Here is a 14,602-nt window from a genome sequence, read left to right as displayed (position 1 = left end):
AATCCCTTTCCGCTTTGCGGATGCGAGACTTTTTCGAAATCTACCAGGGTGTCTTTTACGTGCAAGAGACATTGCTCTCACATAACACGGATCAGTCAAATTGATTTATCGTCCCCTTCCGACGGACTATCATCATTTCTCAAGACCAAACTTAAAATGGTGTCAAAGGAGAGCCGAAAATTCAGTCTCTGACATTTTCACCTCGGAACGGGGATCAAACCAGGATCATTTGTGTTAGTAGTCCGATGCGCTGACCACTACACCACGGCTCTCACTTTGTTCTGTGGTCATGACATTTTCTGTCATTTCTATACCACTAAGAAAATAAGGAGATGTGCTATGGAAGGCAATGAAACTATCCACCAGACACCAAATGACATAGACCTGTAAAGCCATTATAGCGAACTGTGCGACCTTTAACAATGAGAAACACCCATATTGTATAATAAGCTATAAAAAGACCCTGACATGACAAAATTTATACAATTAAACAAAAAAAATCAACGATCTGTTGTTTGCTAAATTAATTAAGAAAACCAAGTATGACAGAAAAATATAAGCCTATTGTTTAAAGTTTAATATGCATACTCCAAATCTTTTTAAAATTGAATGTTTTAATTACTGCATATGAAATCGAACTTTGTAAACCCATTCCACAAACCTATTAACACGATTTCAAACAGATTTAATCTGTAGTTCTATAATCTGTGTATTTGATCTTTAAAAAAGGATTATTACTTTTACAGATATTAGGCATTCGATTTGAATTCTCTTTTTGGATCATATTAATAAAAATAACTAGTAACGAAAATGTCAAGGTGAGATGCAACTATTTGTGAACAGTGCATCGTGCATGTCGGAAATTTAAAAATAGTGAGTTACTTTTCATGATTTATATCAGGAACTGACTTTGAATTTGACAATACCAAAAGGTAAGTAAAGATATCAAACGTCTTATATTATACTAACCAAAAGTATAGAAAAAAGGAGATGTGGTATTATTGCCAATGTCAGAGACAACCATGATTCTGTGACAGACCAAGGAACGATTTCCCGGTAACTGTACAACAGACTCGAGTCCGGCCATTTTAAAAGTGGGTTCCAACAATATGTCCCCATATAAAAGCGTGACAAGTTGTTAAACAAAAAGTGAAGTTCCAACTCCTGGACCCGCTACTGCTGTACAGCCTTCAACAAAGAGCAAAAATCATATCGTCTAATAAGCTATAAAAAGCCATGGGCATATCAAAATGTGGACTAATTCAAAAGACAAAACCATATCTTATTTTTTTTATACACCTGACTTATACAACAACAATGAATTTGAATTTGAATGGCATAGACCAACAATGTAAAACCGGGTTAACTCCTAACATAGAACCGTGTTAATACAACATAATAACAAACTGTCAAAATCAGTTGGTCGTTGTTTGTGTTAATAATTCTCAAAGTGTTTTGTGGGTGTTATTTAGGTTTGAATTCTATTGGTCACGATGATCTTGTTTTCCTAGACTTATGCCTTTGTGGGCCCCTTTGTTATCATATTTTCCCCCTAGTTGCCAAAACTCGGACCGATACCGAGGCTTACATATTATTGAACACATTTGCCAATCATTATTAACGTTTGAAGATTGCATGTAATACACACGTAATTTTTATTAAAACAGTTTTTCTTTTTGAGGTTCAATCCAACTGGCGTTTGTATTTGATCAAATAAGGATTTTCATTAAAGCCGTTAATGGTATCTAGCCCCTAGAGTGTTTACATAGATGAGTTTAACATTATATAACACTAATGATGAAGTTGTCGCTTCTCGAGGACAGTATTTGAAAAATATAAATCAAGTAATCTCGTTGCTTCTCATGCAGTTATCTTATCTGATTGACCAAACGATTTTCTGTTTCTCTTTAATTGTTTCGCAGCAAATGAAAGATAGACTAAAATATTCTATATCGAGGTACCACTGCTTGATAATTGTAACACTCTAGGTACTTTATTAGGTATATTGTGGTAATCCTTCTTTAACATTGCTTATTAATTACAGAATTGTTGTATTTCTGAAAAGAACAAAAAATTATAATATTAACTACAGTGACATTATAGGCATACATTGTATTTTCCATTCAAATATAAACCACATTTAAATGCAAATCAATGGAAATGATATTTTCAGACTGCTGTCATACTGGTTTAATTAATTGGAACATTTGATTGTAACCATGGAAGTACTATATAGTAATTTAATGTTATATCTAGGGAAAATATTAAGGTTTTGCTTAAATCTATGGTAAATCTCATTTCATATCTTTTCATTAGAATAAGTTCTCACACCAATATATCTCATTTGCTTTTAGCCCAATTCATGAACCAGCAATGAACTGAGAGACGAATACAGTTGACGAAGATTTTGTAAGTAAACTTATCTTATTTCTTGTGATAATTTTTTTCTTTTTATACTTATGAATACAAAAGATATTGACATAGGTCAATGAAACAACAAATAAGAGACAACAGTATGTTAAGCGATGTTAAAATCTTATAATTTCATCATCGTCTTGAACATGCATGGAAGTTAAGCAACCTACAATCAATCAATCAATATAATTTCATTAAGAGTTTACAAATCAAGGTAAAAATCTGAATGAATAGCATAAGCTTTCAAATGAAGGCGATCGGGTATGGCTAGTGTAAGCTTAGCATCATTCGCGATGCAAACCCACATTCATACAAAATGTACTGATCAGAAAACTATACTGTTATCATTGAAAACACGTCACTATTGTGAGTTGAGACACAGACACATATTGCCTATCATACCTATCAAGCTATGTCATAGGCAAATCCAGGGGGCCTGGACCCTCGTTTGTGGGTCCCCTTTATGAAAAGTTCTTGATCCCCCACTGTATGTATAGGCCATACAATGTGACTAAGGATATGTTACTGTCACGAATAGGGCAGTTTACAATTGGAAAGTTTCCTCAAAACGGAAAATGAATTAAAACAGCAATGGTACACACTAAGTTGAATAAAACAAATTTAATAGAATTTGACACCCATTGTTGAAAACAGTCAGCTTTTTATATAGGAGACTCGTGCAGTTAGCACAAATAGTTATCTTTGCAAATCCACTTCCATGTTCTTCTCAACTTACATGTGCTTTGTGAGTATTGGTGTATTTTCACCGTAATCGATGCAAACAATGATCGTACAAAATCAATCCAGCTCGACCAAACAGCAAACATAAGGAACATATATGCGATAGTATAAGCAATGAGAAATTATATTAAGCTTTTTTACATTATGAAAATTTGTAATGTTATATTAAGGTATATACGATTTTTTTTTCTGAAACAAGTGCCTATGTCTAATGTCTATTTATTACTGCTGAAAGTTTAGTTTTTCACAACTAAGAAACATATACAATTCCTACTTCGAACACACTTATGTTTAAATTTTAGTACCATCCCGTACATATATAGATAATTGATAGTCTTAGAAAGTTACATATTATAGTCTCTCAACTAAGTATATTTTAAAAAAAATCTATGTTTAAGTATCTCAACTGAGATTTTAAGTTAGGGCAATATAGAGGATTGAAATAAAAACAATAAAAAAAAAGCAATGGAAAATGTCAAAACAATCTGTCGTCTAGAGTTATATTTGATCACAAAGCTTCATTCATATCACGGTGAAGGTATATTTACAATAGAACGTATGTATAATCCCGTTATATTATTATCAACGTAACAAACTTGTAGCACTAGGCAATACACAAAGACTGCTATATCATAGTTTATTACAAAGTAAATTATTGTTAAAAGCCACTTTAACGGAGTAAATCATGAAAACGAACCTTGAAACAAGTGTTCTATTTGTACATAGTTTAGATTATTTAGATATATAGTAAATTGAATGTGTATTTTATCAAAAAGTTGTTTGAAATTTTGTCTTTATCAACAAGTATAGTATGAAGTCAGGTTAATATATTGATAAATTGAATTTGACACAGAAAAAACAAACACCTGATAACAGAAAAAGAACAATCCGCTTAAAGTAAAAAAAAGGTGCATTTTAGTTGCCCTTAAAAGATAGTAGACAATACGCAGGTTTTAGATCTATTCTAATGAAAAACGCATCGCATATAGTCATCGGAGAACATTTTTTGAAAGTGTTACGCACAGTTGCTAACTTGTTGACTTTTGAGATATAAGTTTCTGTTCTCTAAATTTAGTTTGCCTCAGCGAAATGTTATGAAACTTATGCACAAAGCTAATTACCACAAAAACAAAACAATTTCGAATTTTGTTGTCAACAGTTTTACCGTTATTTAGTTATGCCCGTTTACATTTCATTTTCTGTTCTCTCACTTAAAAGTTTTCCTTAACTAAATGTTATGAAACGTATACACTATGCTTATAACCAATCAACTTTGGGTAGCTTCACTTTTAAAGATCTTGAGATTTGTCCCTTTGTAATTCTATATGCAATCCTGGACATCATCTGTATCACATCGACACATTCCCCAAAATGTCTTCGAATCAAAACAATCATATGAATTCAATTCTAACTGACTTGGTATATATATCATATTTATGTTAAGCCTATATGTCCTTGTTCTTGACCGTACTTACTGCCATGTAGTATAGTTTAATAAACTTAAAAGATCATTTTATTCCCAGATGCTTATTTAAATTTGATCTTGTAAATTAAGTTTCGAATTCCGTTAGACCAAAATGTATCTCTTTACTTTCTGTGACCTTAACATTTTCGGTTATATCTATATCAATGGGAAAATAATGAGATGGGGTATACAATCCATGGCAATGAAACTATCCTCCAGAGACAAAATAACATAAACATAAGCAACTTAAGCGAACTGTACGACCTTAAACAATGAGAAACACCCACATTGTATAATAAGCTGTAACAAAACTCTGATATTACAAAATGAAGACAATTCAAATGAATAAATCAACGGTCTGTTGTTAGCTAAATTAATTTTAAAAAAAAACATGACAGACAAAATATAAGCCAATTGTTTAAAGTCTAATATGCATACTCCAAATCAAATGTTTTAATTACTGCATATGAAATCGAACTTTGTAAACCCATTCCACAAACCTATTAACACGATTTCAAACAGATTTAATCTGTAGTTCTATAATCGGTTGAAAAAAGATTATTACTTTTTGCAGCTATCAGGCATTCGATTTGAAATCTCTTTTTGGATCATATTAATAAAATTAACTAGAAATGTCAAGGTGAGATGCATATTTGTGAACAGTGCATCGTGTATGTAAAAGTCAACTGTCATTATTGATATCAGGAATTAACTTTGAATTTGACAATACAAAAAGGTAGGTCAGATATCAAACGTTTATGGTACTCTTAACATACAAAATAAAAAGATGGGGTATGCTTTCTACTAATCACTAATCCCGACTGACCCGGTCGCTTGAACTGTTGACGTCAACATGCAACAATCATTTTTCCATTGAGGCGTCCGATATTTTGTTTTATGACGTCAAAAATTTAAGGGAACCTGTGTGATATTCAGTAATGGCGGACACATAGCGATAAGGTGTGTGAGTCAACCATGATCCATAGATAAAGGAACAATTTTCTAACGGTACAGCCTACAATAACGAGCAAAATTCATCATTTAGTATGCCACGTGAAGCGTGTGTATGGCAAATTTAACAATTTTAAAGAAACAAATATATATATGCTTCATCAATGATAAAGAAAACACCACAGTGGTTAGGTTCAATATGTGCGTTTGCGATCCATGCTCCTATCATAATAGGACTATATTATAAGTAAACACTTATGGCGTCCATTATCACTGAACTAGTATATATTTGTTTAGGGGCAAGCTGAAGGACGCCTCCGGGTGCGGGAATTTCTCGCTACATTGAAGACCTGTTCGTGACCTTCTGCTGTTGTTTTTCTATGGTCGGGCTGTTGTCTCTTTGACACATTCCCCATTTCCATTTTCAATTTTACACTGTAAATAAAAATCAATTGTGAAATGAATGGAATTTATCAAAAGCCCATAACAAGTGGCTTGTATTTGAAAAGTAAATGTCTTTATTTTCGATTGCACTAACATCTTACTTGTTTTCGTTTGAGCGCACTCAAAACTTGCTTACTCTACCGGAGCACATGACTTTAACCCCACTTTTTACAGTTGTCACTCGTGTTCTCAATCCTGGACATACAGAATAGTTTACTAGTATATAGACGCATGTTATTTTTTCTATTGGCCACTTCTTTTCCGCCCTTCGACTTTTGGCTTTGTATCCCTTGAATTCATATTCTCCCCTATATTGGTCAGTACTTGGGGAGTCCAAAGGTTAACATGCATATCATAGAGCACATTTGCCAATCATTAACGTATAAATTTCGATACTCATACGTTTCTTGATATTAATATTTTGTTTGCGATGCTAGTTCGTCGGAAGGGGACGATAGATTGCTGACCTGTGTTAAGAGAGAGCAATATCTCTTGCACGCGTACGTAAAAAAAACCTTGTAGATTTCGAAAAAGCGCAGGCTAATGCCGCTACAAGGCAGATCTTGCACCTGCAAAGTGGAGAGGGGTTAATATAAATTGTCATAACGTGTTTCCCAATCCACTATACACAAATATGTGTATACTAATATTTTTTTGGTTACTATCTAATAGACGTGTATATTTAATCCACATGAAAATAGGGAAAATTTCCTTTATTGCCGTTAATGTTATTAAGCTTTTAACATTATTTAAAAATGAAGGTGAAGTTGTTATATTCACAACATGACACTTGTTTCGCAGATCATGACAGATATCCCAGAAATAATCTATTAGAGGTATCACCGGTTTATTATTATAACACTCTAGGTACTGTAACATGTGTAATTAAATGTGGCAATCTTTTAACTTGTGTCAATCCTCATTTAGCATTGCTTGTATTTAACAGCTGTATTTCTGCAAAGTACACAATCTTCTAAAATTAACCAAATCATACGATTACTTTGAATATTTCATTCAAATAGAATCTATTTTTGACCGAAAATCAATGTCAATTATATTTCCAGACTGCAATCATACTGGCTTAATTAATTACTAGAACACACCCGCGAAATCGCGGGCATTCAGAGCTTTGTTGAAAGTATGTAAAGTGTTGTTGGAAGAATTTTGTAAAACAAATTGAATGACTGGTGAATTTCAGGAAAAGTATCAAAAGTCATAGGTACTTGGGACAGGAAAATGTTTTATATATCCCTTACTCCTTAATTTCCAAAATTCCCAATTTTTGGTTATTTTATCAATTTCAATATGAACATACATTTAGTATATATATTATGAACATTCAAGTAAGGAGCCTGTAATTTAGTGGTTGTCGTTTGTTTATGTGTTACATATTTGTTTTTCGTTCATTTTTTGTACATCAATAAGTCCGCTAGTTTTCTCGTTTGAATTGTTTTACATTTTCATTTCGGGGCCTTTTATAGCTGGTTATGCGGTATGGGTTTTGCTCGTTGTTGAAGGTCGTATGGTGACCTATCGTTTTAATTTCTGTCTCATTTTGGTCTTTTGTGGAGAGTTGTTTCAACATGGCAATCATATCACATCTTCTTTTTTTTGTAATAAATGAATTTTTGTAAAAGATCTAATGACTGGTAGTGGAGAATTTCAGAAAAGGTATCAAAAGGTCACATGAATAATTTAGCGTGTATCTGTATAAAGTGTATTTACTTTCAAATCGATCCACGGTGGTCATTGATATATTATATAGACCCTCTCTATTTAATAAACTCTGTGACCGCCGTGGAAAATGATAGCAGATAGAATTCTGAAAATACTCTTTATTCGTAGTATATGTATGTTCAAGGTATAGAGAAAAAAGCAAACCGGAAGTCTAATCTGACTTAAAATTTCATCCAATGACGGAAACAATATCCGGATGCCTTTTTTCTCGTTTTTCTCCCAAAATAACTCAATCTGAATAATCATATGAATGGATGACAAATGCGACAATGCACTTTACATATAGGACACAGAGGCATGTTGATTAATTTATTGTGGAAAGAAGAGAAGTGACACACAAAATGAGGTCTTCTCGTTTAATAGTATAGACTTAAAATTTCGTCCAATGACGGAAACAATATCCGGATGCCTTTTTTTCTCGTTTTTCTCCCAAAATAACTCAATCTGAATAATCATATAAATGGATGACAAATGCGACTATGCACTGTACATATAGGACACAGAGGCATGTTGATTAATTTATTGTGGAAAGAAGAGAAGTGACACACAAAATGAGGTCTTCTCGTTTGATAGTATAGATAACAATTGATTGAACCATGGAAATACTATATAGTACTGAAATGTTGTAACTAAGGAAAATATTTAAAGTTATGCTTAAATCTATGGTAAATTTCATTTCATATCTTTTCATTAGAATAAGTTCTCACGACAGTTTTTCTCAATTGCTGATAGTCCAATACATGAAACAGTAATGAACTGAAAGACAACTACAGTTGACGAAGACTTTGTAAGTCAAATTTTGACATTTTTTCTGATATTTTTTTATTATTCTATACTTTTATACTGACATAGTTAAATGTGACAACAAATAAGAGGCAACAGTATGTTAAGCGATGTTAAAATCTTATAGTTTCAATGATCGTCCTGAACATGCATGGCATATTTGTCACTTTCTTAGAATGTTATATGTTAAAGTCTCTCAACCAATTATATTCTTAAAAAGTTCTATGTTAAAGTTTCTCAATTAAGTTTAAAAGTTAAGGCAAGATAGACGATTAAAATTAGAACAATAAACAAAGCAATGGAAAATGTAAAAGAAATCTATCGTCTATAGTTATATTTGATCACAAAGTTTCATTGATATCACGGTGATGGTTTGTTTACAATAGAACGTATATATAATCCCGTTATACGACAGTCAATGTAACAAACTTGTAACACTAAGCAATCACAAAGACTGGTATATCATAGTTTATAACAAACTTGTAAGACTAAGCAATCACAAAGACTGCTATATCATAGTTTACTTTTTGTTAAAAGCCACTTTAACGGAGTAAATCATGAAAACGAACGTTGAAACAAGTGTTCTATTTGTACATAGTTTTGTTTATTTAGATAAATAGTAAATTTGGATGTGTATTTTATCAAAAAGTGGTTTGAAATTTTGTCTTTATCAACAAGTATAGTGTAAAGTCGGGTTAATATATTGATAAGTTAGATTAGACACAGTAAAATACAAACACCTGATAACAACAAGAACGATTCTGTAAAAATAAAGTAGGTGCATTATAGTTTCCCTTAAAAAGATAGTAGACAATACGCAGGTTTTAGATCGAGGCCATTGATAAAGCATTACATGTAATTAGTCATAGTAGCATATTTTCTAGGTATGTCGCTTTGTTGCTAATTTGTAAACGTAAACCCAACATCTCATTATAATTGTGTACTGTTGTACTTCTCGGGAAGACATTGTGTACTGTTGTACATCCCGAGAAGACATTATGTACTGTTGTACATCTCGGGAAGACATTGTGTACTGTTGTATATCTCGGGAAGACATTATGTACTGTTGTACATCTCGAGAAGACATTGTGTACTGTTGTACATCTCGGGAAGACATTGTGTACTGTTGTATATCTCGGGAAGACATTGTATAATGTTGTCTATCTCGGGAAGACATTGTATAATGTTGTATATCTCGGGAAGACATTGTATAATGTTGTTTATCTCGGGAAGACATTGTATAATGTTGTCTATCTCGGGAAGACATTGTGTACTGTTGTCTATCTCGGGAAGACATTGTGTACTGTTGTATATCTCGGGAAGACATTGTATAATGTTGTCTATCTCGGGAAGACATTGTATAATGTTGTCTATCTCGGGAAGAGATTGTATAATGTTGTCTATCTCGGGAAGACATTGTGTACTGTTGTATATCTCGGGAAGACATTGTGTACTGTTGTATATCTCGGGAAGACATTGTATAATGTTGTATATCTCGGGAAGACATTGTGTACTGTTGTATATCTCGGGAAGACATTGTATAATGTTGTCTCTCTGTACTAATGTCAATTATATTGGTTTGTTGTTGCTATGATATATAGTCTCTTTATCAATAATGAATGTCTGTATTGTACTAATTCTCTCCGAAACAAAATGTAATCAAACTTTTGTACATTGCCTCAATTGCATTTTAACACGAATTCTTCTTCCGTTAGTAATAAACACCTCAAATTAAAAGACAATCGTTAACCAATTACGTATTAATTACATCCGACTAGTCGAAGATCTTCTGTTATTTTTGCACGTTTATTGTTTCAGAAATATCTTTATGACGCAGTATTGAACACAGGTCCTTTTGGTTTTGTAAGATAAGAATATTTGAAATGTTCTATTAGATTATTATGTGTTAGTTTCCATCATATGACAGAAACATATATTTCAAATTTGTCTGTGTATGGTCAAGAGATATTTTTTTGAAAACTAGATATAATATAACATAATGGTAGAGCAAATATTGTCATTGATTGGTTGTGTTCTGTCTGTTTTTGGATGGTTTATATGTTAGTGTTATTCAAAATCACGGTGATTGAAAAAACATATCGTATATAATTATCATTTCTTTTTATTCATTAAGAATTGTCAGTCCGGCATACCAAAGTTTGATCGGCTAATCTTTACGGGCACTCCGGCTTCCTCAAAAATAAAAATTGACCGCCACGAAATAGCATAACAGTGTTGACCGTTGCATTTGGTGATAGGTTACAAACAAAGACTTGTTTTATACACTTTTAAACAGAACATCCATTGGTTGAAACAATTTAGAGTCAGACTATAATGGAAAAAAAATATGTTTTTGTAAATAAAAATGTAGTTTGTTTCGCCAAAAAATAATAAAACATTGTATAAAACTGTCGAGTCATTTACAGTAATCTAAAGTAAAATCTTCCACGATCATTAATCAAACTGTTTTAATCTGACGCGATGACAAGTCTGTTGTAAGATCGATCATATAATCAATAGGGATAGACCCATATACTTCAACATGTCTTGTTTTAATATTTACATGTAATTGTTAAAGATTGCATTGTTATTTTGTTCAAGTTTAACTCCACATGACATCCTACATACAGCTTAGGTATGGCTATTTTTTAATTTCATAAAATCAATCATGTCAATTGAAAATTCGCCAAATACAGACTGAAATTTATTTAAATATCAATTCATCATGTTTTTGTTGACATTCTGTACCTCGTTCCGTCAAATTATCATTGGTTAAGACGTTAAGATCAGAAAAGCACCGAAGTGATCTAAGCTTTACAAAGAATAACAACTGCATTGTAACGTAGAACATATTTTCAATCAAATTTGAAATCAACCGAAAAATCATTCAAAAATGCATTTTATATAAATTTGATACGATTTAAAAGAGATTATTGAGGTGAAAATCAATGATGAATTAGATTGTATAACTTGTAAGGCCTCTGACAACCGTGAGAATATTATCAAATTACTAAAATATACTTGGGCAATATTTAAATTTCATTTATCCTTATAAATCATTGTATGTACCTTCACTAATACATTTATATGTGACCAGTTACTCAGAATAAGCTTATCAATTAACACGATGAAAACATTTGCCATGGTATGAACTCGCGTCAACTTAAAAATATGGCTACAATGGAAAACAAAAACCCATCAAACATACCAGGCTCAATATAATTTGTATGCCAGACGCACGCTTCTTCTACAAAAGACTATCATTGATGATCGAATCAAGAAATTTTAAAGGCCAAATAAAGTACTAAGTTGAATAGCATTGAAAAGCAAAAAAAATTGAGGGTTTGCCAAAGATACCAAAGGATACTCAAAACCATAAGTCGATAAATAATCAGACATGTCCATAATTAGAAAGACAAACAGGCAGTCGCCAAAAATAACCACAACAAAATATAGAGCGTAATGATCCCTCTCCCCGAAATCAGTGGTTAACTCATACAGTGGTTAACTCATACATACAGTGGTTAAATCATACAGTGGTTAACTCATACAGTGATTAACTCATACAGTGGTTAACTCGGTTAACTCATACAGTGGTTAACTCATACAGTGGTTAACTCATACAGTGGTTAACTCATACAGTGGTTAACTCATACAGTGGTTAACTCATACAGTGGTTAACTCATACAGTGGTTAACTCGTACAGTGGTTAACTCATACAGTGGTTAACTCGTTTAACTCATACAGTGGTTAACTCGGTTAACTCATACAGTGGTTAACTCATACAGTTGTTAACTCGTACAGTGGTTAACTCGTACAGTGGTTAACTCGGTTAACTCATACAGTGGTTAACTCATACAGTGGTTAACTCGTACAGTGGTTAACTCATACAGTCCGAAAGGTTTCATTTCATCTCTAAAATTAATCAAAAACAGAAATGTATAGATCTAGATCTGTAGCATATTTTTCTCTAGTAAGTTGTGTACCCTATGAAGACTCTTGTCTGGCAAGCATATGTTTCAAACAATTAAGGTTGTAATTTAACCAAATAAAACCGTACAAGTTACATTACTGCCGCATCGTATATATACACCAGTTTTGTTTAAATTTAATATCAGCATCTGTTTAAAATGTATTATCATATATATGGAAGTTGGAAAATACATTGATAAATTATGGAAATGATTGTGCTGTCCTGGTTAGCACCGAAAATAGTTAATCTTTGCCATGACGGGAGGAAAATAAATGTCTTGCACAACGAAATGCAGGAAATAACTGTGAACAAACAGAAAAAAATTATTTCGAGAAATCATGATCAAATGGAGCTTGCTTGGCAAAATATGAAAATTAATTCCGTGTGCGAAAATCGACCCTCTCTGAAAATCAAAAAGTCTTTCCTCAAACAAATCACCAGAATAATTTTAAGTAATCACAAATATATACTAGTATACATATATGTGATAAATAGATTACATGTAATTTGTATATAGTCTTAGGCATCAGCCTAATCTTGATATGAGAGTCTCGACTGGTTTTTGGGCCAAAATGTAAAATTTCGTGTAGCTATCTCTTGTTATTAACAATTGTGACTGGTACATTAATAAATGCATGTCTAAGCAAGCCTATTGCGTGCAGTTGTTATGTGTAAGTTTTAATTAGAAGTCACGTACGTCATTAGTGTTGTTCAAACGAACGAGAGAAAAGATTTGTAATTTAGATAAGATACTCTAAAACATGGAAACTTTAAAAATGGTTGAAGATTAAATCACATATGTGTTGGAGAAAATAATAAAGTTTCTTAAGTATCCGGTACATATTACACCTTAGATTTAAAATGGTAGTTTGGAACAATATGTCTTTGTACTGAGGTGTTACTCAAATATTTATTCCAAGGCTGACTTAGTGTACTATGGAATATTTGCAGTCGTTTAAACACAAATTGATTTGAAGAATTAGAAAATCTATTTTCTCTACAAAATTCTATACAGTTTTTGTTCTTTGTTAGTCATTAATTGTTTATAATTACTTGATTATCAATTCACTTTTTGCATGCCCATATGGACTTTGCTTTGACTAGTACGAGCATTCTCTGAGGTCTGGAACACCCATCAAGTTCTTTAAAGGGTCGCTAGACGTCATAACAATCTCAGACTATGCTTTGATTAGCTTTAACCAAGCTTTTTACATTTGGATGCTAATTCATTTTAGTTCTTCGGCCAATAAAAACATTTCAATTCTTAATTTTAAAATCTCTCAAAGTAGATGTATCCATGTCCCAAATGTACCATGGGGTTCGGTAATAGTATGGTAATTGTATGGTTGTATTGTGTTTTCTTTACGACCAGTAGCAAGTTTTTCATATATATTAAGGAAGAGTAAACATTTACAATACATACAATCGATAGGTCCTGTAATGAGGATCAGCTAAGACTAAGGACTGAAGTGTGGTCTGTCATTGGAAGATATATATTTACTTGCAACAGGCTATCGATCTACATAAGTGGTGGATCCAAGGGCGGAAGGTGGTATGGTGGTTTGAACCCTCTATTTTTGACGATCAATCCTTTTTAACGGAGAATATGGTTGGAACCCCCCTTTTTGTCCTGGATTTGAACCCTTTTTTAAGAATGATCTAAATATAGTTATTACACAGGATTGTTTTAACGTGTAGATAGAGCTATTACGTTTCTCAATAAGAGGTATTTGATAAGTTTTATATAATAAAGTTATTTGACAACAAAAGCATAAGAACTTTGGTCTACGATTTACAGCATGACATGTCGTATAGACACCTTTCTATTGTTCAAGACTGTATATTGTCCTCTAGATTATTTTTAGGGTTTTACATGTCGTTGGATTGATTTCCCGTTGACGTGTACCCCATTTTAAAACTTCTGTTCCTTTTGGTCAAACATGTAGCTCAAACGTGAAAAGGTAATGATATGTTTCTAGCTTAAACCGATTAGGTTTAAGCGCAAAATATCTTGTTTGTCATTAAGATAAAATGGTTGCTGCTGACAAAAATAAATAACAATTTGCTTCTCCAGTGAGAAAATAACTGCACCT

At 32.5% G+C, this 14,602-nt stretch overlaps 2 protein-coding genes across 4 annotated transcripts in view; one reads left to right on the top strand and one right to left on the bottom strand.

Moving 5' to 3' along the window:
• The first annotated feature begins 803 nt into the window (after window positions 1-803).
• Window positions 804-14,602, top strand: part of LOC139528873 (uncharacterized) — a 42,401-nt gene continuing 28,602 nt past the window's right edge. Inside the window, exons 1-2 of one of the 3 annotated variants that reach the window (XM_071325104.1) lie at window positions 806-932; window positions 2,355-2,409. The gene's annotated coding sequence lies outside the window, so the exon portion shown is untranslated. Of the gene's footprint in view, window positions 2,410-8,435; window positions 8,541-14,602 lie in introns of those variants that run through there. The other 2 variants (XM_071325103.1, XM_071325106.1) reach the window with 2 other exon arrangements.
• LOC139526751 (uncharacterized) lies at window positions 9,417-10,073 on the bottom strand. The gene has a single exon (XM_071321916.1). It carries the CDS (start codon window positions 10,071-10,073, stop codon window positions 9,417-9,419), a length of 657 nt encoding a protein of 218 aa, XP_071178017.1.

Source organism: Mytilus edulis, chromosome 6 (assembly GCF_963676685.1).
Source record: "Mytilus edulis chromosome 6, xbMytEdul2.2, whole genome shotgun sequence".
Taxonomy (NCBI): Eukaryota; Metazoa; Mollusca; class Bivalvia; order Mytilida; family Mytilidae; genus Mytilus; species Mytilus edulis.
This window is presented reverse-complemented; position numbering and strand designations above follow the sequence as displayed.

Excerpts from the sequence above, each read along its gene's own strand:
- LOC139526751 (XM_071321916.1), bottom strand. The coding sequence starts at position 10,073 with ATGTCTTCCCGAGATATACAACAGTACACAATGTCTTCCCGAGATATA.